The sequence below is a fragment of the Myotis nattereri genome, assembly GCF_964212035.1.
Source record: "Myotis nattereri genome assembly, chromosome: X".
NCBI lineage: Eukaryota > Metazoa > Chordata > Mammalia > Chiroptera > Vespertilionidae > Myotis > Myotis nattereri.
Genome location: NC_138078.1, coordinates 141,594,092 through 141,617,894, shown reverse-complemented (window position 1 = coordinate 141,617,894; position 23,803 = coordinate 141,594,092). Strand labels below are relative to the sequence as shown.

At 42.6% G+C, this 23,803-nt stretch overlaps 1 protein-coding gene across 4 annotated transcripts in view; it reads left to right on the top strand.

Annotated features, from left to right (window-relative positions):
* MECP2 (methyl-CpG binding protein 2) overlaps positions 1 to 23,803 on the top strand; it is a 59,409-nt gene that overhangs the window by 15,533 nt on the left and 20,073 nt on the right. For 2 of the 4 annotated variants that reach the window (XM_081081454.1, XM_081081453.1), the window contains one exon: positions 22,326 to 22,466. The exons of the other annotated variants lie outside the window; for them this stretch is intronic. In XM_081081454.1, the coding sequence (XP_080937580.1) occupies positions 22,414 to 22,466 (53 nt within the window). In that variant the 5' untranslated portion in view covers positions 22,326 to 22,413. The remainder of the gene's footprint in view (positions 1 to 22,325; positions 22,467 to 23,803) is intronic. 4 annotated transcript variants of the gene reach the window in all.

Below are 23,803 nucleotides of genomic sequence, written 5' to 3'. Positions count from 1 at the left end.
AAGAATGCCTATTGTGCCCGGCTGGTGTAGCTCAGTGGTTGAGTGTTGACCTATGAACCAGGATATCACAGTTTGATTCCCGGTCAGGGCACATGCCCACGTTGCGGGCTCGATCCACAGTGGGGGCATGCATTAGGCAGCCGATGGATGTTTCTATCTCTATCCCTGTCCCTTCCTCTCTAAAATCAATAAAAAATACATTGTTTAAAAAAAACCACCTTTTGTGTACATTATACCATGCAACCTCAAATAGAAGAACAGCCAGCACTGAGTAGTCAGTATGTGGGGGATAAAGAGACCAAGGAGCTGAAACCGGTTTGGCTCAGTGGATGGAGCGTCGGCCTGCGGACTGAAATGTCCCAGGTTCGATTCCGGTCAAGGGCATGTGCCTGGGTTGCGGGCATATCCCCAGTGGGGGATGTGCAGGAGGCGGCTGATCGATGTTTCTCTCTCATCGATGTTTCTAGCTCTCTATCTCTCTCCCTTCCTCTCTGTAAAAAAAATCAATGAAATATATTTAAAAAATAAAAAAAAAGAGACCAAGGAAATCCCTAAAGCACAGGTGCAATAAAAGGAGATAAGATGACATTTAAAGCTTAGTTCCAATTATTGTATCAAACATTTTTATGAAGATGTTTGTTTTTTTACAGATACTATGTAAAATGTAATGCAACTAAAACTGCTTAAGAATTCTTAGTATGCCTATTGTTTTAGATAAATGGGATCATATAGTATGTGCAGTTGTAACTTGCCTTCTTTCCTCGATGATATGTTGTATCTGTCCATGTCAGTAAAAATAGGCTTGTATCATCACTTTTCCCTAAAAGGAAAATAACTTAGTTGTATTTTCTAATTACAAAAGTAATACCTGATGAAAAAATTTTTTTAGAAAATGTAGGAAGAGGAACATTAAGAATTGCTCATAAATCTGCTATCTACAGATAGATAACATCTGGATAATGTCTTTCTTTACACCATCATTTTTAATGACCACTTGACATTTCATTGATAGTTATGCCTTGACTTAATTAGAGGCATTTCCATTGTGTCTGTGTTTTCATTGCTCTGAATGACAGGTATAGTTGTGTGCTGATGATTTCACTCTGCCTGCATCTCTAACCTCCCTCTTAAGCCCCACATTGGATGGCCTCTTCAGTATTTCCACTTGAGTTGCTCATAGACATCTCAGACTTAACAAGTCCCAAACAGAACTCTTGCTTCCCCCCCCCCATTTAAATCTACTTCACCTCCTGTCTTTTCTGTCTCAGTAAACAACATCAATATCCACCCAGTTACCAATAAAAAGTTCTAGTAGTTGTCCTTGATTCTGCTCTTTCCTTCACCTTCCTCTAATTCACCAGCAAGTCCTGTGGGGCTTTACGTTCAAAAGGTACTCCAGAACCATCTCTACTTCTAAGACCTCCATCCAAGCCACAGGTCACCTCTCAGATGGATGCAGTAGGACTTTGGGTGATATATTGAACAGCTTCCTCACCTACACACGTTTCATAAGATTATTTGTTAAAATGAAACTCAATTCTAAATGATGGGATTGTTCCACATTTAGTAACTTTTTCATCTGGCCAATACAGCTCAGTTTGAGTACTGAGTTCCTTGCCACTCCATGCCAAAGGATCTGCAGTTTATCAGGCTGTCATCAGCCATTCGTTCCATGACAGAGTCAGGTGTGTATGGTACCCCAGGCACTGAGATTAGTGGTACCTTTCCTCATGGAGCCTAAGTTTGGCAGGAGAGACAGACTTTAAATATTTCACAAGTAATTATGTCATTACAGTGGGTTAAGTACTCTGAAGGAAAAATACACGGTGCTCACTGTGATCATGTGTAATGGAGGAACAGCCCAGCCTTGGGAGGGATAAGGAGGCAATGCCAAAGCTGGAAATCAAGGGGGGACAGAAGTGTTGGGCAGGGTGCAGAGTGGATGAGGGCTTTTTTCCAAAGGAGAAATGCATGTGTGAAGCACCCTCTCCCCTCAAGCCTGGCAGGAGCTTGGCCATCAGAGGCTTTTAAGCCCTGTGTGGCTGGAGCAGAGCAGGATTTTAGGGGGGTGGGGGGGGCGGTGACAGATGCAGGCAGAAAGGTTGACAGGCTTGGTGCAGGATTTTTTATGTTAATGTCAGAGTAGTAGGAAACTATTGAGGGTTAGGTTTGGATTTCGAGTTTCTATCAAAATATTACAGCCACTCAATAACAACATAACCTCTCTCAAAAGAGGTTATGGTGAAAATAACAGTCTACCTCTTCCCATTCCTGTTCCATGACCCAGAGATGACAGCTTTTAACCGTTTTCTACTTTTAGTTTCTTTGATGGTTACCTTTAAAACTAAATTATATGCTTATACATTTTTCTTCACTTGCCAACTTTGGGGGATTATATTAGCTCCCTGAAGTGAAAGAGGATGACCGCCCTGACCAGTTTTGTTCAGTGGTTAAAGCGTCAGTCCGCAGACTGAAGGGTTGCGGATCCGATTCTGGTCAAGGGCACATTCCTTGGTTGCAGGCTAAATCCCCAACCCCAGTCGGAGTGAATTTGAGAGGCAGCCAATAGATGTGTCTCTCTCACATCGATGTTTCTCTCTCTCTCTGTCTCTCTTCCTCCCTTCCACTTTCTCTAAAAATCGATGGGGGGAAAAATATCCTCTGGTGAGGATTAATGAAAGAGGATGACTTAGCTTACATCACCTCCCATGTTGAGATTCATAATCACATTTTCTCTTTAACTTTAAACAGTAGTTCCTGTTCCATCTATTTTAGTCCATATGGCACTTCCCTCTGTATAAGATGAGGATATTAATTACCCGATTTTCCTTCTACATGTCCCCCCACTTCTACCTCCTAAAAGCTATACTGGATCAGTTCCATTCTTACAGTTGTTAAGCTTATGCCCTGCCCTGCAACCACATCCAGTGGTCATAGGTTAATTCTAAAATTGAAAGCAAGTCAACATCGTTGACATTATTACACATATGTAACTACTGTTCACCATAAGGCTTGGTAATGAATGTGAAGATTACATTTCTTTATAGGTCTAGATAGAATCACAATCTCACTTTCTTAGACTCTACCACCTGCTTAAAATTCTTGCTTTATATTTGGACCTTGGCTTTCTTGTACAGTTCTTTGTTTTTCCCACTGCTTCTGATTGTTTTTCACTTTCGTTTACTACTATTTCCTGATCTCGTAAAAATCCTCTCAGCCATGCTATTTCTTGCCTGCGGTTCTGCATTGCTCACCATTAAAGGCCTCCCTCTCAGAGCTCTCTGTTGGCCTGCAATCTGGACAAGTACTTGCTTTGTAAGGTTGTACACACTGCCACCTGGATCTTCCCTTCTCTGAGCTCTGGGGTTTGAACTACTGTTTTGCAAAATCCATATCTTTTACTTGGTTTACTTCTTGTCTTCTGGAATACATCTTTAAATAACTTGCTAAGAGAGGGTGCATGGGTAGTAAACTGAAATGGACACTGTTGCTTACCCATATCCAGTTTCTATAAAACCCTGATATTACTCATCTTTCTATATTATTCCCAACTCCAGCAAGGATCCTGAAGTCATTCCACACATTGCATTCCCTTGGCAAGGAACTGTTATTGATTAAGGCTGGACCTGAGATCTCAGTTGGTCCACTCAGACTGAAGGGAGGGGCTTCAGTGGCATGTTCAGAGGAGATTTATTTCCCTCACTGTATGTAAACAAGGAAGGTGCTCTTGGCAACTCTGTAACCTCAGACTGAGGGACCAAGCCTGGGTTCAGCACTTCCTCACCAAGGATGATGGAGTAGAGAGACAGGAGGGACCTGGGACCTGCCCCAGCTCTGGGCTTCCAGTTATGTGAAAGAATACACTTTTGAATTTTGTAAGCTATTTTGAATTTGCTTTTCTCTTACTTGCGCCCAAAAGCATTATAACAGACATGTCTTCTGAGTAACTGCATGTCTAAAATGCCTTTCTTTTGCTCTTCTACTTGATTAGCTAAGAATAGGATTCCAAGGTTAAAAGTTATTTTCCATTCTGGACCTGGAAAGTATTATGCTAAGCGAAATAAGCCAGTCAGAGAAAGACAAGTATCACATGATCTCATTCATATGTGGAATCTAATGAACAAAATAGATTCAGAGACATTGAAGCATGGAACAAACAGGCTGTCGAATCTCAGAAGGAAGACCGGAATGGGTGGGCAGGAGGGAAGAAATCAACCAAAGAACTTGTATATGCATAACCCTTGGACACAGACAGTGGGGTGAAGGCCTGGGGGTGGGGGGGAGATGGGCTAGAAGGGGTCAATGGGGGAAAAAGGGGGACATATATATAATACTTTCAACCATAAAGATTTTTAAATAAATAAAGACAATATTAGAAAATTTTAAAAAAGTTATTTTCCCTCCTAACTTTGAAGACATTGCTACCATTGTCTTCTAGCATGCAGAGTCACTAATGAAACAAACTAGTTGTGGTTCTTTTGTAGGTGGTTTTCTTTACTCTCTTCTTCCCTGGAGAATACTTTTGTCTATTGTCAAGTCTTTTTAAAAATATGTTAGCTTCCATTCTTTTATTTTCTTTCTTATGGAGACTCCTGTTCGCTTAATTTTGGACTTCTTACATTGGTCCTCTGTCTTGATCTTCCCTCATATTTTGCATTTATTAATTTTTGCTCTGGATTTTCTAATATCTCCTAGACTTTATTTTCTACCTTTTCTGTTAAATTCTTTATTTCAGCCCAATCTTTTTTTTTCTAACTTATTGCGAAGCCTGTGTGTCCACTGCATAGAATCAGTTGTTGACATTTTGACATATTTGCTTGGTTTGCATTGCTATGTGTATTTTTATATCCTTTTGCTGACCATTTGAAAGGAATTCGCAGACAGCATGGCATTTCATCCCTGAGTACTTCAGCAAACATCTGAAAATCAGGACATTTTCCAATATAAGCATAATGTCTCAAGCAGATCTCGGAAAATTAACAGTAATTCTCTAATGTTACCAGACAGCCATTCCAAATTGTAATTTACCCCGTGTCTTTTATAGCTGTGGTGTGTTTTTGTAGGGGCTTTTTTTGGGGGGGGGGGTGCAGACAGGCAGTAACCAATTAAGATTTATACCTTGCATTTGCATATGCTTCTTTTGTCACTTCTAACAAGAACAGCCTCCCTACCTCCAGTCCACCTGTGACATTGACTTTATGAAGTACCAGCCCAGTTGTCTTACAGAAGGCCCACATTTTAGATGTGTTTCTTTTGCTGATTATTCCTTACATTAATTGTAAATGAGAGGTTATATCTGCGGGTTTGTTTAGGTAAACATTTGGGGTAAGAATATTTTGTAATAGCATCAGACTGATTGGTTCTCCTGTGGTTCTTGATGCAACATTTTACCACTTGCTTGAAGAAGGAGGTTACTGCCAAATCTCTCCATTGCAGATATACAGTTTTCCTATTGTAATTGATAAGTAATCTGTGGTGTGATGCTTTGGCACCGTATGAAGATCCTGTTGCCCAACAGCCATTCACTTAATGATTTTAGCATTCATTGATGATCCTTGCCTGCAGCTGTTATTACATTGGTGTTACAAAATGATGGGTTTTCTAATTCTGTCATCTCTTCTACTTCTAATATTGGCATTCAGTAAAGAACTTTCCTTCATTAGGTAAGGAGGAACTATTTTTCCTTCTAAAAAGGCAGTATAAATGCTAAATCTTTGCCTTTAATTACTAAATTAATTACCAAATTCTAGAGTAAGGAGTTGGTATAATGAGCACCTCAAATGGTGGCAAAATATTTGCTGTTGGCCCTAACCAGTTTGGCTCAGTGGGTAGAGCATCGGCCCACAGACTGAAGGGTCCTGGGTTCGATTCCGGTCAAGGGGAATCCTTTCTTGCCTCTTCCTAGTTTCTGGTGGTTTGCTAACAATCTTGGTGTTTCTTGACTTGCGGCTTCATCATTCTAGTATCTGCCTTCCTCATCATGTGGCATTCTCTGTGTGTGTCTGTTTTCACATAGCTGTCTTCTTCTAAGGATACCAGTTGTATTGGAATATGGGCCTGCCCTACTCCAGGATAAACTCATCTTAGTTAATTGCATCTGCAAGGACCTCATTTCCCAATAAGGTCACATTTATAGGTACTGGGATTAGGACGTATCTTTTTTAAGGAAGACACAATTTAATACACAACACTATTTCATAACATACATAAAAATGAATTTAAGCCTTGGTGTGGCTCAGTTGTTTGGGTGTCATTCCGTGCATGGGAAGATTGCCAGTTTGATTCCCGGTCAGGGACATGCCCAGATTGCTGGCTCAATCCCTGGTAGGGGTACATGCGGAAGGCAACTGAACGATGTTTTTTTCTCTCTCTCTCCCTTCCTCTCTCTCTAAAAATCAATAAAAACATATAAAAAAGAAAACAAAAAGTCATTGAGAAAATAGTTGAGACAAGTCATATCTGACAAAGGACTTGTATCAGAATATATAAAGAACTCCTACAACTCAATAGTAAAAAGACAACCTATTTTTAAAAGGTGAAAAGATTTTAATAGATACTTCACAAATTATGGCCTCTGAATTATGACCAATATACTCATGAGGAAGTGTTCAACATTAGTCATCAAAGAAATACAAATTAAAGCACAATGAAATAATAGTACACACCCACCACAATGGCCAAAACTGACAACATCAAATCACCAAATGTTGTTGGGGATGTGAAGTAGGGCTGACTAGGAAGTGGTACCAGGGAACTTAATGTGGCTATGGTGACATCTATCTTGATATCAGGGTTTAGCTTATACAGGTGCATGCAGTTGACAGAACTCATCAAATTATACACTTAAGATTTGTCATTTTAGTGGATGTAAATTTTACCTGAAAAAAGGACATGAATTTTCAACTCTAATTAATGATATGCATGTAGTAGTGTAAGTGTACTGGTGTATGAACTTTGAAATGCATCAAGAATAAGACGAATTGCCCTGACCGGTTTGGCTCAGTGGATAGAGCGTCGGCCTGTGGACTGAAGGGTCCCAGGTTCGATTCCGGTCAAGGGCATGTACCTTGGTTGCTGGCGCATCCCCAGTAGGGAGTGTGCAGGAAGCAGCTGAATGGATGTTTCTCTCTCATCAATGTTCCTAACTCTATCCTTCTCCTTCTCCCTTCCTCTCTGTAAAAAAATCAATAAGATATACTTTTAAGCCAAAGCCGGTTTGGCTCAGCGGATAGAGCATCGGCCTGCGGACTGAAAGGTCCCAGGTTCGATTCCGGTCAAGGGCATGTACCTGGGTTGCGGGCACATCCCCAGTAGGAGATGTGCAGGAGGCAGCTGATCGATGTTTCTCTCTCATCGATGTTTCTGACTCTCTATCTCTCTCCCTTCCTCTCTGTAAAAAATCAATAAAATATATTTTTAAAAAAGAAAAAAAAGATATACTTTTTAAAAAAAAGAATAAGAAGAATTAATGGATGGATGAATGATGTCAACAACGGTAGAATCTAGGTGATGAGTATGTGGGTGTTCTTATACAGTTTGTTCAATTATTCTGTATGTTTGAATTTTTCTTTACAATATGTTGGGGGAAAGTCACTTGGAATAATCCTTTTCTGTGTGGTTATGTTATTGATTTGATATATAGTTAGATTTATTTGTTATTTTGTGGTTTGCTTTTTATCCCTATTTTGGGGCTACATAAAGTATTTAATGGTTCAGAAATCATGCCTAATGTAATACAGGGAATTGCTACTAATTGATCTTTGTTTAGTTTGTGGAATATCAGAAAGTTATGATTATAGTAGTGATTCTTTATATTAGTGGAGTAACAAAAAGTTACGATTGTACTAGTGTTTATTTATATTAATACCCTATACACACATTTTATGTACATGTAAACGTGTATGGTTTTTGTAATTACCTTTTGTTATACTTGTCCTGATTATATTTATTGAAATGTAATTTGATGTCTAGTATAATAGGCTTGAATTAAAAAAACAACAACACACAACACCAAGCCAAAATAGAAAGGTATACTCAGAAGTCACATTTCCATCTCTATCCCCTTGATCCTATTTCCCTCACTCCTTTATAGGTGACTATTTTTATTGGTTTCTTGCTCATCCTTCTATGGTTTCCTCTTGCAAAGATAAGCCAGTAATTCTATTTCTCCTTTCTTACAAAGTTAGCATGCTGGATATACTGTTTTGCATCTTGTGTTGTTGTTGTTGATTGTTTTAATATATTATTGATTTCAACAAGGAAGGGTGAGAGAGGTAGAAATATCAATGATGAGAGAGAATCATTGATTGGCTGCCTCCTGCATCCCCCCCCCCCCCCCCGCTTCCCCACCGGGGATTGAGCGCACAACCTGGGCATGTGCCCTGACGAGGAATCAAACCTTGACTTCAATGCTCAACCATTGAGCCACGTGGTCAGGCTTACATCTTGTTTTCAGTTTATTCTCACTTCGTCTGTCCTGAAGGTCACTCCGTATCAGCATAGATACACTCCTTATTATGGCAGTGTAGAACTTTCCCTTCTTCATTTTTCTTTTATTCCTGCTGCATAGACTCTATTGTATAGATCAACCATGCTTTAGTCAAGCAGCTCCCTGAGGATGGACATTTCCGTCCCTTTCAGTCTTTTCCTATTGTAAACAGTGCCACACTGGTTCTTTGTATTTGTAACTAACCCGTTTTTAATCTCTGAATTATTTTATCATCTGTCTGTTTCTTTCTTGTTCTGGACGTTTTTGTTCTGGTTTTATGGCTGTATTATCTTCTAGAATTTCTACTCTGTGGACAGAGTTTTTCTTCCATGTTGCTGGGTCTCTTCCCCTGATTTTGAAGAGCCGTTTGGGTTGGAGACAAGAGGCTTGGTTATCTGGCACACTGCTTCTGCTCTGATGGAGTTGCCCATTTTCTGCAGGGTCCCTCCCCAGAGCAGAGGTTTGCAGTAGGAGTTATGTGAGGAACAGGACAGAGCAGGTTGACCATCAGACTTGGCTTTGCGGGGAATAAGACGGGTCAGCCCTCAGAGACCAGAAAGAGGTGGACTTCACCTGGGCTGCTTGCTCCCAGCCACACCAGGAGTCTTGGGAGGAAGGGAAAGTTCCAGCCATTGATTGAGAAAAGACCCTTTGGTTTCTTGCCCGTGGGAGGAAGTGGCACCTTACCACTCAGAGTGTGCTCCATTGACTAGCCCCAGTACCATCAGCTTCACCTGGGAGCTTGCTGGAAGTGCCCATCCCAAACCTACTGGGTCAGAATATGATGGTCAGCAACGCTCACCAGGTGACTAGTATGACATGAGGGAGTTTGAGGGGCACTGCTTGCCCCTAGTCTGCTCTGATCTAAGAACCTCTTTGGTGTTCTCATCTCCTTTGTAGCTCCTGTGTAGTACATTCTGCTCTATTCTGTTAGTCAACATGTTCCTCTTACGTCCAGCATCTAGAAATTTGTGAAATACATCTCATCTGTTCACAAGTCCCCTCCTACTGTCATCTCTGTGGAATATTTCTTCCTCTTTATACATCTGTGTACTTTGTTTCTTTGAGGTTTGAAGAGTTAGGTCATAAATGGATAAGTGGGAGGTGAAGAAATGGAGACTGGTTATAGACAACTCTTTTTGAAAAGTTTTGCTGTAATGAGGACCAGAAAAATGGGGGTGGGGTCAAAAGTGATGTGGGGTTGCAGAGGGTCTTTTTCAAATGGGTGGCTATGAGAGCGTGTTTGCACAAGGAGGAAAAAAGGAAGAGGAGACACGGGGCCCTATGAAGTTGCAGAGTAGAGTCCGTGCATGAAGAGTGACCACCTGAGGGCGGGCTTGGGGTAGGCACTTCCTCTTTGGTAAAAGCAAGAGGATAGAAGGCACATGGATCCTTTGTTAAAGCTCAGGAGTCTAGCAAGAATCAGAGCTCAAGTAGAAGCTGGTGAGTTTATGTGACAGCTGCAAAAGGGACAGCAGCATATTCTTGCACAGTGCTGGATGCCAGATGTCCAAAATCCAGGTGTCACAGGGCCCACTCAGTCCTGAGGCTCTCGCAAAGAATCCTTCCTTGCCACTTGAGCAGCTGGCAGCTGCCTGGCAATCCTAGACATTCCTGGCTTGTGGTTACATCACCCCAATCTCTGCTTCCATCTTCAGTTGGCCTTCTCTTGTGTGTCTTCTCACCCTAAGTTTAAATGGTCTCATTTTGTAATTCTTCACTTAATTGCATCTGCAAAGACCCCTTTTTCAAATAAAGTTGCATTCATAGATCTGATGGTTAAGACATATACGTACCTTGTTGGGGCTACCATTGAATCCACTATAGAAGCCCGTCCATCTCCAGGATAAAAGGGCCCAGGGAAGGCCAGGATCCCCACCGAATGGTTGTTTGCAGTGGAATCCGAGCTATAAGTTGATGGGCAGTGACAATTCAGTCCTATTCTGTGTGGCATGGCCACAGTCGTTCAGCTAAAGGAGTTCACAGTAGACTTAATGAGATGGTCATCTTGTCCTAAGTGGTCTTCTCCTTAGGACCCACATAACTCGTCTGGTTGTCACAATCTGGCAGCGATAATAGGACAACTCATTATTCACTGGAAAATTTGTGTAGTTAAAATGAAGTGTTCCCTTACTTGGCTGTTAAAAAAAAAAAAAAAGAGGAAGAAGGAAATCTTACCTTTTGTGACAGACAGCCTGGATGGACCTGAGATTATTTTGCTAAGTGAAATAAGCCAGTCAGAGAAAAACAAGTATCATATCATCTCACTTATATGTGGAATCTAATGAACAAAATAGAAATAAAGGCATGGATGCATGGAATAGACTGGCAGCTGTCGGGGTGGGGGGGCAGGGGGTTGAGGCTGGATGAAAGAAGGTGAAGGGATTTAGCAAGAAAACATATATGTAAAACACAGACAACAGTGTGGTGATAGCCAGAGGGAAAGGTGGGGTAGGCAAAGGGGATAAATGGGGACGGAAAGAGACTTTGCTTGGGGCGAAGGATGCTTTGTGCAGATGATGTTTTGTTGAGTTGTACACTTGAAATCTGTATGGTTTTGTCATCCCAAAAAATTCAATTTAATTTAAAAAAAATAAATAAAATATAGCCCTAGCTGTTTGGCTCAGTGGATAGAGCGTCAGCCTATGGACTGAAGGGTCCCAGGTTCGATTCTGATCAAGGGCACATGCCCACATTGTGGGCTCGGTCCCCAGTAGGGGGCGTGCAGGAGGCAGCTGATCAGTGATTCTCTCTCATCATTGATGTTTCTATCTCTCTCTCCTTCTCCCTTCCTCCCTGAACTCAATAAAAATATATTTTAATAAAATCAAAATAAAATATAAACAAAATAAAGGAAGAAAAACATTAAGTATTCCCTTAAATCCATTCTGTACTTCTGTACCTTGTTCTGTGACTCAACATGGAAATGAAATATTTTTACAAGTTAAAGTACTTACAACTGTGTATTCAGGACAACTTTTTAAAGATGCACATGGCCCTAACTGGTTTAGTTCAGTGGATAGAGCATCGGCCTGCAGACTGAAGGGTCCCAGGTTCAGTTCCGGTCAAGGGCATGTACCTGGGTTGCAGGCACATCCCCAGTAGGAGATGTGCAGGAGGCAGCTGATCGATGTTTCTCTCTCATCGGTATTTCTAACTTCTATCTCTCTCCCTTCCTCTCTCTGTAAAAAATCAATAAAATATATTTAAAAAAAAAAAAAGATGCACATGTTCTGAAGAATAGCCACATCTTGCCTGGCCGATGTGGCTCATTGGTTAAGCCTCAATCTATGAACCAGAAGGTCACGGTTCGATTCCCGATCAGGGCACATGCCCAGGTTGTGGGCTCATTTACTGGTGTGGGGTGTGCAGGAGGCAGCCGATCGGTGATTCTCTCTCATCATTGATGTTTTTCTCTCTCTCTCTCATTGATGTTTCTTTCTCTCTCCCTCCCTCGCCCCTTCCTCTCTGAGATCAATAAAAATATGTGGTTGTGTTTTTTTTTCCCAAAGAATAACCACATCTTATTCATTCTTTCTCAAAGTCAAACAACTTTTACAGTGGCTGGTGCTGGTGCCAGAAAATTTAGCCCTAGTCATTGTTATCATCTGCAAAATAAGAGTTCTCCTATGTGTTCAGCTCACAGCCTCTATACCCAACTCCATAATCCTTTGCCTTCAGTGGCACTCAGACACTATTGATGGTTCTATCTTCTCTCTGGTCCTTGCTCCCCTCGTACCCTCATCTCTTTCCCAGGCAGTCCTAATGCTTCCTGGCATACCACCTCCAAGCCTCACCACTTTCTTACTTTGTCATATTCAACCAGCGAAGCCCCACCCCTGCTGAAATTCAGTCATCCATCTGCCCCATACCTGTTCTGCTATATAGCTGAATGTGGCCCCCTGACTGTTCTCATTTCAAGTTCACGTCCACTTCAGGAGAACTTCACACTGCCCAGCCATCATACTGCAATTTCCCAAACTCTCCTTGCTTCTACCACCCTCCTCATCAGCTGTCACACCATCTTGCAGCTAATAATCTCATTTCTTAGTTCCCAAAGAGGCAGGGAAGCAATCTGAAGAGAACATCTGCAGGCCCTGTATCTCCTTACTAGCATCTGCCCCGTTCCTTCTCCCCAGCGCTCTCCTGGGCCCTTACTCCTGCTCCTGTTCTGAGCCATCTCCAGCCCTCTCTTGCATTAGAGATTTCTCCCTCAAAGTTGGGTCCTTCCTCTCCCCCTAAAAGCCTGCTGTTATCTCTCCCACCTTGACAGAAGCTTCTCTTGGCCCCACCACCCTTCCAGCTTCTCTGCCTCCCTCTTCCAGCAAGACTCCACTATGTCTCTCCATATGCTCTCTTGAGCCCTCTCTACTCAGTCCTTTGCTGATACGAATGATGACCTTTGTGTTGTTAAACCTGGAGGCCAGTTGTCACTTTTTCTCTTCCCCAACCTATCAGTATCAGTGATCCCAGTAACCATATGAGTCTGTCCCTTTGCACCAGTGTGCATCTTCTCAGTGGGGCCTACCCAGAATGCCCTATTTTTCCCCAAAACCACAGTTTTGGTCCCTTTCTAACAAAATAGGTGACTAATCATGTTTATCTTAACTGTGTCGTCCCTGCTGGGGCAGAACTCCATAGGGCAGGATTGTTCACTGTATTCACAGAGGTACCTAGAATGGAGTCTGGATCTTCCTCAGTGCCCCACATGGTGTTGGAGGGCTTCGGGTTCAGACTTCTTCACCCTAACATCCAAGGTGATCTTATCCAGCCCCATGTCTCTCTATTCCATCTGCAAACCACTGGCTACCAAATTTGTCTCCATGCTGACCAGGTCCACCTGTGCTCCCAGTGCTGACTTAACATCTCTGCTCAGCTTCTAATGGGCTCCTCCAACTGAGCAGAGATGTCAAACCTGAGCTCCCAAACCCCCACACCTTCTTCTCCTTCCCTGGTCTTCCACTTCCCATTAAACAGCAACTCCGTCTTCCTACTCCTTAGGCCAGAAACCTGCTGCTGGTTACCCAGAATGCTTTTCAGTCACGCCACATCCATTTATCCAGAAACCTTGTTCATTCTCCCTAAAAGGTGTCCCCCATCTCCATTGGTCGCATCCTGGTCCAAGCACCCAGCGTGCCTCTGCCCTTGCTCCCTGTGTCTCTGTTCAGTCCTGCAATATTTGGGCTAGAACGTGATTCTCTTCTCTTCAGGACCCTCCAGTTGGCTCCCCTGTTGCTCAGAGTCAAAGCCAAAGTCCTTAGAGTGGTCTACAAGGCTCATTGTAGTCACCTCTCCTGCTACTCTCCTGTCACCCACTGAGGTCTCCCTGGCCTTCTTGCTTTCCCCTGGAACCTCCAGGTACACCCTTGCCTCAAGGTCTTGGCCTCAGGGTCCTTCCCTCTGTTGGGGACATTCTTGCCCAAGGCAGGGCCCTTTTGGGTCTCCTTCAAGTCTGCCCAAGTGTGGCCCTCCCTGAAGATTGATGCCTGCTTCTACCCCACCACTTCCCCCTGCCTGGCCTAGCACTTCTCATCATCTGCTATATGCTGTTTTATTCATTGGTTTTATTTGTGTTCCCTTCCTCCCTCCCTTTCCTTCTCTCCCTTCCACGAGAATCTAAGCCCCATGAAGGAAGAGATTTTTTTCACCTCTTGTCTGCTGTATCTCCAGCACCTAAAATTGGCATGGTGGATGAATGGATGGATGGATGAGTGAATTCTGAAGTGGGACCTTGTCCTAAGATTTTATCTTATGCTAAGAGGGGCAGAGTAGACTGCATCCTGCTCTGCTATTGACCCATTAGCTTCTGTGTGGCCAAAAGGAACAATATTGTTTGTGGGTTAATCAAACCTGCAGTCTGGAGTCAGAAGGTACACATAAGGGGCAGATATGTGGGGTTAGAGTTACTTTTGGGGGATTTGCGTTTATCAAAAAACAAGGAATAATTTGATGAGAGTCTAAATAGCACTGACACAGTTTGCCCCACATTTTAAACATACATCCTTTATGAGTGTACAGTTTAATAGCATGATTTCCCAATGCAGCTTTGAAAAACAGGAGAAATGAATTTAAAGGCTGTCAGGTGCCTTTCCAATCTGTGGCTTGGTATTTGTGTAACAACATTTGTGTTTTGCCAACAGATGTGTTGCTTGAAGTACCCATGAGAGTGGTCTTTGTAGTTTTCCGCCTGACTGGACGAAACCTCAGGAACTGATTCCTGAGAGGAGGCTGACACTGCCCACCCCAGCTCCCAGGCCTGACTCTGTCCTTGGGCCCTTAGTGACCCCTACAGACATCTGGTGCAGCCCCTGTAGCCAGAAAGGACAATGGTTTTCTCACATGTTGCTCTTTCCCTAGTGGGTTATGAGCTTCTGGAATAGAGACCCCATGCAACTTCTGAGGGCCTTCCCCTGCCATAGTATGGCATCTGGCATGAGTGGCTGATGGAGTTTCTCCTGAGACCAGTAAGGGGCAGGGTTTCTGGCTCACGACATGACTTTCCACACACCTCCGCTATCTGGACCTGGTTCTTCCAGGTTCACTCAGCAGGCTTGAGCCACTTGTCTCCCTGCTTGGCAGATGTAGTTAGGAAGAGCAAAATGCTCTGGCCAGTTAAGCGAACTTTCTGAGTCTCAGCAGTTCAAACAGTGTTTTGTTTTGTTTTGTTCTGGTCAGGTTATGACACCCATACTGTGAAGGAAAGGAAAGCAGTCTGGTATTGTAGGAGGTGGTGTGTTGTGTTGTTAATTGTTTTATTTTTAAGTTTTACATATTTTTGCAGTGAGGCAAGTTTTCTTTGAATAAATAATGCTGGGAGCTTATCACATAGAAGGCATTTGTGTTGTCCTCAGTACATTCTGAATTATATAGGTTTATTTTTGTCTCTTGTATTCACTTATAAACAACTCAAAGGCTGCATTTTTAGCCACCAGAAATAGGAAGAAAGAATTTCAGAATTTATTTTGTCATTTTTCAGTAGCTTGAGTTATAGTGATTGTGATAACTTAGTGAAAAAAACTGTGTAGAGAGTAAAGCTTACATATGGTTTATCATGAACATTTTGTTGTGCCTTTTTTTTTTTTTGCTTCTAAGCACCTTGATACTTTTTGTGTGTTAAAAGACTCACGCAGGTTTATTCTGGGGATGCAAGGCTGGTACAATATTCACAAATCAATAAATGTGAGACATCACATAAAAAAATGAAGGATAGCCCTAACCGGTTTGGCAGTGGATAGAGTGTCGGCCTACAGACTGAAGGGTCCCAGGTTTGATTCCAGTCAAGGGCATGTACCTTGGCTTCGGGCACATCCCCAGTAGTGAGTGTACAGGAGGCAGCTGATCGATGTTTCTCATCAATGTTTCTACCTCTCCCTCCTCTCTAAAAAATCAATAAAATATTTTTTTAAAATAGATAAAATCACATGATCCTATCAGTAGACACAGAAAAAGCATTTGATAAAAATCCAGCACCCATTTTTGATGAAAACTCTCAGCAGAGTTGAAATAGTGGGATATACCTCAACATAAAAAAGGCCATATTGCCCAGCCAGTGTGGCTCAGTGGTTGAGTATCAACCTAAGAACCAAGATGTCACGGTTTGGTTCTTGGTCAGGGCACATGCCCAGATTGTGGGCTCAATCCCCAGTGTGGGGTATGCAGGTTCTTTCTCATGATTGATGTTTCTATCTCTCCCTCTCTCTCTGAAATCAATAAAAATATACTTTCTTAAAAAGGTCATTTAGAAAGATTAACAATCTTGTTGCCCAGACAATGGAGTCCCATCCCAGCCTCCTACTTCCCCATGCCTGTAGTCCCTGCTTCCCCATGTAATCCTTGTCCTATCCTATATAAGCAGCTGGCTTATGGGGGGCTGCAGAGCAGATTTTTGTGGATGACCTGCTGCTCTCCCATACTGCCAGCAGTATTGGAATAAACGCGCATATATGATTTTTTAAAAAGGCCATTTATGACAAACCTATAGCCAACATCATAATTAGTGGGCAAAAACTAAAAATGTTTCCCTTAAGAACAGAAATAAGACAGGGATGTCCTCTTTCACCACTCTTATTCAGCATAGTTCTGGAAGTCCTAGACACAGCAATCAGACAAGAAGAAAAAATAAAAGGCATCCAATTGGAAAGGAGGAAGTAAAATTGTCATTATTCACAGATAACATGATATTGTACATAAAAACCCCTAAAGACTCCACCAAAAAACTACTAGACTTAATAAATGAATTCGGGAAAGTAGCAGGATACAAAATTAACATCTAGAAAGCGATGTCATGTTTATACACCAATAATAAACTCTCAGAAAGAGAAATTTAAAAAAAAACAATTCCACTTACCATTACAACAAAAATAAGATACCTAGGAATAAACTTAGCCAAGGAGATAAAAGACCTATAGAGTATTAGGCTAAGTGAAATAAGCCAGTCAGAGAAAGACAACTATCATGTGATCTCACTTATATGTGGAATCTAATGAACACAGTAAACTGATGAACAAAATAGGTCGAGATGCATGGATGCATGGAACTGACAGATCTCAGAGGAGCAGGGAGCGGGGATGGAAAGAGATTAACCAAAGAGCTTATATGTATACTAGAGGCCCGGTGCACGAATTAGTGCACCAGTAGGGTCCCTCAGCCTGGCCTGTGGGATCAGGCCAAAACCGGCTCCCTGACATCCCCCAAGGGGTCCCAGATTGCGAGAGGGTGCAGGCCAGGCCGAGGGACCCCACCAGTGCACAATCAGGGCCGGGGAGGAATGCAGGAGATTGGCCAGCCAGGGAGGGACTGTAGTAGGGCTCCAGGGTGTGTCTGGCCCATCTCACTCAGTCCTGATCAGCGGGACCCCAGCAGCAAACTAACCTACCAGTCGGAGTGTCTGCCCCCTGGTGTTCAGTGCACGTGATAGCAACTGGTTGACTGCCCCCTAGTGGTCAGTGCACATCATAGCTAGTGGTTGAGTGGCCTTAGCATATTATGCTTTGATTGGTTGAACAGACAACCGATGACTGGATACTTAGCATATTAGGCTTTTATTATATAGGATATGCATAGTCTAAGGCCTGGGGTAGGGCGGGGACTGGGTGGGGGGGAGGCAAAGGAAGGGGATATGGGGGACATCTGTAATTCTGTCAACAATTTTTTTACAATTTTGGAAAAGAAACCCACATTGTGTGGATCTTAGGTAACAGACAGGTGGACCCTGGCTTCTACTTAAGAAAGCCTAAATATGGGACTGGAGACTTGTGGTGTCCTCTTCTCTCATGTGCCCTGAAGTCTGGAGGCAGGCTGTCCATGGCCACTGCAGTGGTTCTGTCAGTATCTGGGATCCAGAACCCTTCAGTCTTCCTCCATCACCCTGAGCAAGAGACTTCCATTTTCAAGGTTGCCTATAGTTACAAGATGGCACTTGCAGCTCTAGCCATTGCATCCTCCTCTCCAGGTAGAAAGAAGGAGAGCATGGGGAATGGGCAATAGGGACTTGCCAGCTTACCCTACAGACCATTCAATCATTTCCATTTCCATATCTATCTTTTTTTTAACTGAGGAACAAGTAGTGCCTATAACAAAGCAATCATTTATTTCTCTCTAATGGTTCTGGATGCAAGATGGGGTTCAGATCTGTTCGCTAGCCTATGGTTCTTGAACCCAGGAAGGGAAAGCAACTTCCAGGGACAGTTTCTTCTTACTGGTATGCATCAGAAAGCAAGCAGTGGTGGCTAATGCCCAGAGATGATCTGGTGATGCCCAGGATGGGTTTCCCAACCAGATAGTGCCTTTAGTGCACCTTGGCTGTGTTTTCAGTTGTGTGGCTGCTTTTCTGAGCTTAGTTTTCAGTTATGAAAACACTTTTCTGGCCGAAACCGGTTTGGCTCAGTGGATAGAGCGTCGGCTTGTGGACTGAAGGGTCCCAGGTTCGATTCCGGTCGGGGGCATGTGCCTGGGTTGCGGGCACATCCCCAGTAGGAGATGTGCAGGAGGCAGCTGATCGATGTTTCTCTCTCATCGATGTTTCTAACTTTCTGTCTCTCTCCCTTCCTCTCTGTAAAAAATCAATAAAATATATTTTAAAAAAAAGAAAGAAAAAAAGAAAACACTTTTCTGGGCTTAGTCTTCTCTCCAGCTCCAGATCTGCACACAAAAAAACAAACAAAACAAAACTCATTTGTAATTGCAGTTAGCTAGAGTTGGTTTCTGTTGCTTGCAACCCAGGTCCTTGATGTATGGGCAAGGAAAAAAAAACATGCTTTCAAATTTTTATCTCAGGATAGAAGAGGAGCATAGGCTTTTTGAGCCATGTTGCCCTGAGGATTAAATCTCAGCTTTTATACCTACTAGTTGTCAAGTGCTTTTTCTGTCCTTGAGCCTGTATTGCCTTTGGTTAACTACTTTAATGTTGCTGAGCATTCAGTGAGACTGTATGTAAAGCAGTGATTGTGAAAGTATTGGGAAAATGTCCTGGTCTGAGCTTTTGGATTGGTTCTATATCATTTGAATAATGGGCTAGTAATTTAGCAGTACTGATAACAGCTAAAATGGCCCTCTGGAAAGGGGGTAAAGAAGGGTGGGAAGTGCCGCTGGTGCCCATTGAACGAGGCTCTCCAACAGACCCTGGCCTCCCATCAAAGCACAGTGCTTGGCAAACAGAGGCTGTTCTGTGAATGAATGAATGCATGCTTGGGTGTAATTCCATGGGATTTGGGCGAGTTTGAAGTGTTTGGATTGGGGAAAACAATTCAGCTGCATATCACCATTCAACGACTCATCTTAGGCTTAATTAAGTGCCTCTAACCCAGCAGTTGGGACAGTTATCTTGGGCTATTCAACAATCACTTATTGTGAGTATATTTGTGCAGATTTTTAAATTTCCTTTTTAGTCTAAACATGAATGCAACAGTGTTTATTACTGACTTACCATTAGTCACCACTAATGAACAAGAAATTCATAAAAGAAGAGATACAGGTGGCTAATGAAGATGTAGGAAAAGAGTTCTGCCTCAGTGATAATCAAAGAGACACAAATGAAAACAAAGATGATGCCATTATCACCTACCAAATTTGTAAATATTAAAAAGACAGAAAGAAAAGACCTAGTGCCAGCTAATGCTGGGATCTGCTCCTGCTGCACAGCTTGCTCCCCACCTACTGAGCCGGCCTGCACATGCAACCAGGTGAGGCCTTTCCTTGTCTGCGGGCACATATGGATCCACTGTTGAGCAGGTGACTCACCACACAGTTCACAACTCAGAAAGTGCAAACTCTAGAGTAATGATTGGTCTGTGAGTGTCCCTGCTACCACCCAAGCCCCTCTTTAGGGTACAGCTGCTTCCAGGATCCTTTGTATGTTTTTGACATGTTCTGTGCATGTGCATGTACACACACTTGGAAACCTATTTTTATTTTCCCTGCACTGCTCGGGTCAGGTATATTTTTGTCCATTTTGTCTATGTTACTAAATTCATTAGCATGAAGTTGTATCTCTTTTTTGCAAACCTCTGTAATATCTGTATTTATGTCTCCTCTTTCATTCTAGAATTCTTTGCTTGCACCTTCTCCCTTTTTTCCTTGTCTTAGTAGAACTTTGTCAGTTTTTTTTTTTAATATATTTTATTGATTTTTTACAGAGAGGAAGGGAGAGAGATAGAGAGTTAGAAACATCGATGAGAGATAAACATCGATCAGCTGCCTCCTGCACATCTCCCACTGGGGATATGCCCGCAACCCAGGTACATGCCCTTGACCGGAATCGAACCTGGGACCTTTCAGTCCGCAGGGCGACGCTCTATCCACTGAGCCAAACCGGTTTCGGCGAACTTTGTCAGTTTTATTATCTTTTAAGAGTGAACTTTTGGGCATTATTGTCCTGTATTGCTCTATGTCTGCTTTCTAGTTTGTTAAATTCTACTTTTATCTGTATTATATCTTCTACTTTCTTGGGGTATGTTCTCTGGTTTTTTCTTCTTTCTTTAAAAATATTTTTTTATTGATTTCAGAGAGGAAGGGAGAGAGAGGGATAGAAACGTCAGTGCTGACAGAGTCATTAATCGGCTGCCTCCTGCATTCCCCACACTTGGGACTGAGCCCCCACCCTGGAGCTGTGCCCTGACCGGGAATCAAAACATGACCTCCTGGTTCATAGGTCAATGCAACCACTGAGCAACACCGGCCGGGCCTTTTTCTTCTCAAATTGTAAACTTAGCTCATTAATTTCCAGCCTTCTTTTCAAATATAAGCATTTAAAGCTGACCCTCAAACTATTTCAGCTGCATCCAGCAAGTTTTCTTATGTGTAGTACTACCACTTTAAGTCAGCTTAAAGGGTTTTTATAATTTCCTTTATGATTCTCTCTTTGAACCACAAATTATTTAAAAATGTATTTTTTAAATTTCTAAGCACATGGCTTTGTAGTCTTTTCCTAGTTCCTGTTTTAAAAACTCAAGTTCTAGCTAAACTGCACTGTAGTCTGAGGACTTGGTATGTGTGACACCAGCCCTCGCAACTTGTTGACAAGTGCGTGACTGCTTGAATAGATCATACAGCTGCCAGGCAGGGATGTAGAAGCCTGCAGCTCATCACCTCGCCTTGTCCATCCTCTCTTCTGTTATTTTTGTCTGCTTGATTTGCCCATGGCTGGGGAACATTTGTCAGAGTCTCCTGGCATGTTGATGGTCACATCAGTTTCTCCGTGGGCTTTGTTAATTTTGCCTTTATTATTTATTTTAAGGCCTTTTAGGAGCTATATTATTTTCCTGGTAAATTGAACTTTTGGCATTATGAAGTAACCCTCTTTATAATTAACAGTGCTTTTGCTTTGAATTTTCCTTTGTTGGATAATAATAGCACTGCACTACCTGTGTTTTTGGTCAGCACTGCCTCTTTTCGTTTTCCTCCCTTTTGTATCTTTATGCGTTAGATGTAACTCTTGAAAAGTGATAAATAGCTAGATTTTTTTTTTAAATCCATTCTGTCTTTCATCCACTGACATGTATTTAATTACTGATGCATTTATATTTGTTTATACCACTTCATTTTGTGCATTCCAGTTTTTCTACATTTTCTTTTCTTTCTTGCCTCCTCTTAGATGGGTTTTTTTAAATTGTGGTAAGATACACATAACATAAAATTTACCTTAACCATTTAAGTATACAGTTTAGCATTAAATAAATTCAAATTGTTATACTATCATCTTTAGGATTAAATTTTAATTGGTATCACATAGTATATGTAGTGCCATACCCTGCAGTTATATTTTTCATTTAATAATAGAACATTGTTAGGTACTAAAGTGTTTATGTTCCCCTCAAATTCACAAGTTGATACCCAAACTCCCAATGGGATAATATTTGGAGACGGGACCTTTGGAAGGTAATTAAAGCTATATGAGGTTATGAGGGTGGAACTAATCATGGAATTAGCGTCCTTATAAGAAGAGACAACACAGAGCTCGCTTGCTGTCTGTTAATGTGCCATGAGTACACAGTGAGAAGGCAGGTGTCTGCAAGCCAGTAAAGAGGGTCCACCAAACATCAAATCTGCCGGCACGTTTCTCTTGGACTTCCTGCCTTAGAACTGTGAGAAATAAATTTATAGTGTTTAATCCACTCAGTCTGTGACATTTAGTTACGGCAGCCCAAGCAGACTAATATATCCATGTTATGAAAAACAGTAAACATCCTTTTAAATGTACCTTAAATTCCATTGCAAATTTAGCGTATCTTCTATCTTGGCCTTCTGTTGGCTCCCTACCCCTTACCTCTGGATGCCCTGCATCTTCTCTGTGCCAAACTTTCCAGTTTATATTCATGATCTCCATCTCCCCGTTGGTCAGCCCCTAGGATCGCTTCTCTACTCTGTCCTTCCACGTGCAGTGTGGTTCTGGACGAGCTGCTGTTTGCCTGCCTGATCAGGATCCACTCATGGAATCCACACCAGCTCAAGAGGCAGACTCATCCTTACACAAACTCCGCAGGTGAGAACTTAACCAGACTCAAGCATTTACCTTAGTGCCTTTCCTTGGCATGTGAAAATGTTGATTTCCTTCTTGCAGCTCTTCACTGGCTAAAAGGGGAGTTAAACCAGGTCATACTCTTTGGCCCTCATCTCTTTGTCCCCTCCCCTGCACTGGGCTCTGTGTCCTGCATTGAGGCTCCTGTGAACTTCTCTCCAAGCAGTCCCAGATGATGGTGAAGTTACTATTGCTGCGTGTGCCCCCTGCTCGGCTGAAGCCACTGAGAGCAGTGACTGCCTCTGCTTGTCCACTACAGCTTCCCCTTGTTACCTCTAGTAACAGTAAAATGGCCTTTATTACACTTCTTATTCAAGTGAATAACATTTGTAGGTATGCGGGACTGTGGGAAGAAGGCAGCAGCAAGGAGTAAGTCCATCTAGACCTAGAGGTGGCACGTTAAATACTAGAACCAAAAACTGAGCTCAACGAGGCTCAAGTGTCCTGGAATTTTTGTCCCACCGTATACCAGTTTCATGCACATCTACACAGTGGTTCCCGGAGCATGGCTCAGTTTGATGGTTGATCCTGAGAGTACAGAGAAGTAAAGGTTGAAGCACATCTGTGGAAAATAACCTTATGTTGAACTAGGTATTAACAAGTGAATGTCTCTGGTAGCCCCAGGTACCTCTGATCTTCCATAAGATAGTCCGAGGACCCTAGAGGTGTTGTCAGATGTCTAAAGTTAGCTCCACCCGGGCACTGTCCCATGCGCCTGCCTGACCTGGGCGGCTACTCTGTCAGGAGCCTTCTGTTGCCCACCTGACAGTCCCCAGGTGAATCTTGGGGTTTCAGCTGACATCCCATTAGGTGGCGACAGAGAGCACTAAAATGAAGTATGAAGGAAATAGAACTTGTTTTGCTTCGTGTAAGAAAAAAGGCTTATGGGGTGTATGTACAGTTTAGTCATATTTTACTTGCAAGGTAAAATTTGACGGTTTTTGTCCGTTTTTCTCCCTCCCGTTCTCAACTCATTGCTTGCCTTACCACATCCCTGCCTCTCCCTATATAAGGTGGTTAGATCAGAAGACCTATCAGCCAAACCCCATGTCCTTTGCTCTGTGTCACACTTGATAGCAGCACCAGTCATGCACGCTGAGAACCCGAGTCTCCTGACCTGCCCATCACTGCCCACATCCCAGGAGCCAGACAGCCCTGCCCTATGTTTCTTTATTTCTCCAACTTCTCTTTTCATCCCTCCTCCACTCACCTGGTTCAAGCCCTCATCTCTCTCTAGGACTCCTACAATAACTTGCTCACTCTCCTACACATTTCTGTCTTCCATGCAGTCCCTGGAGTCA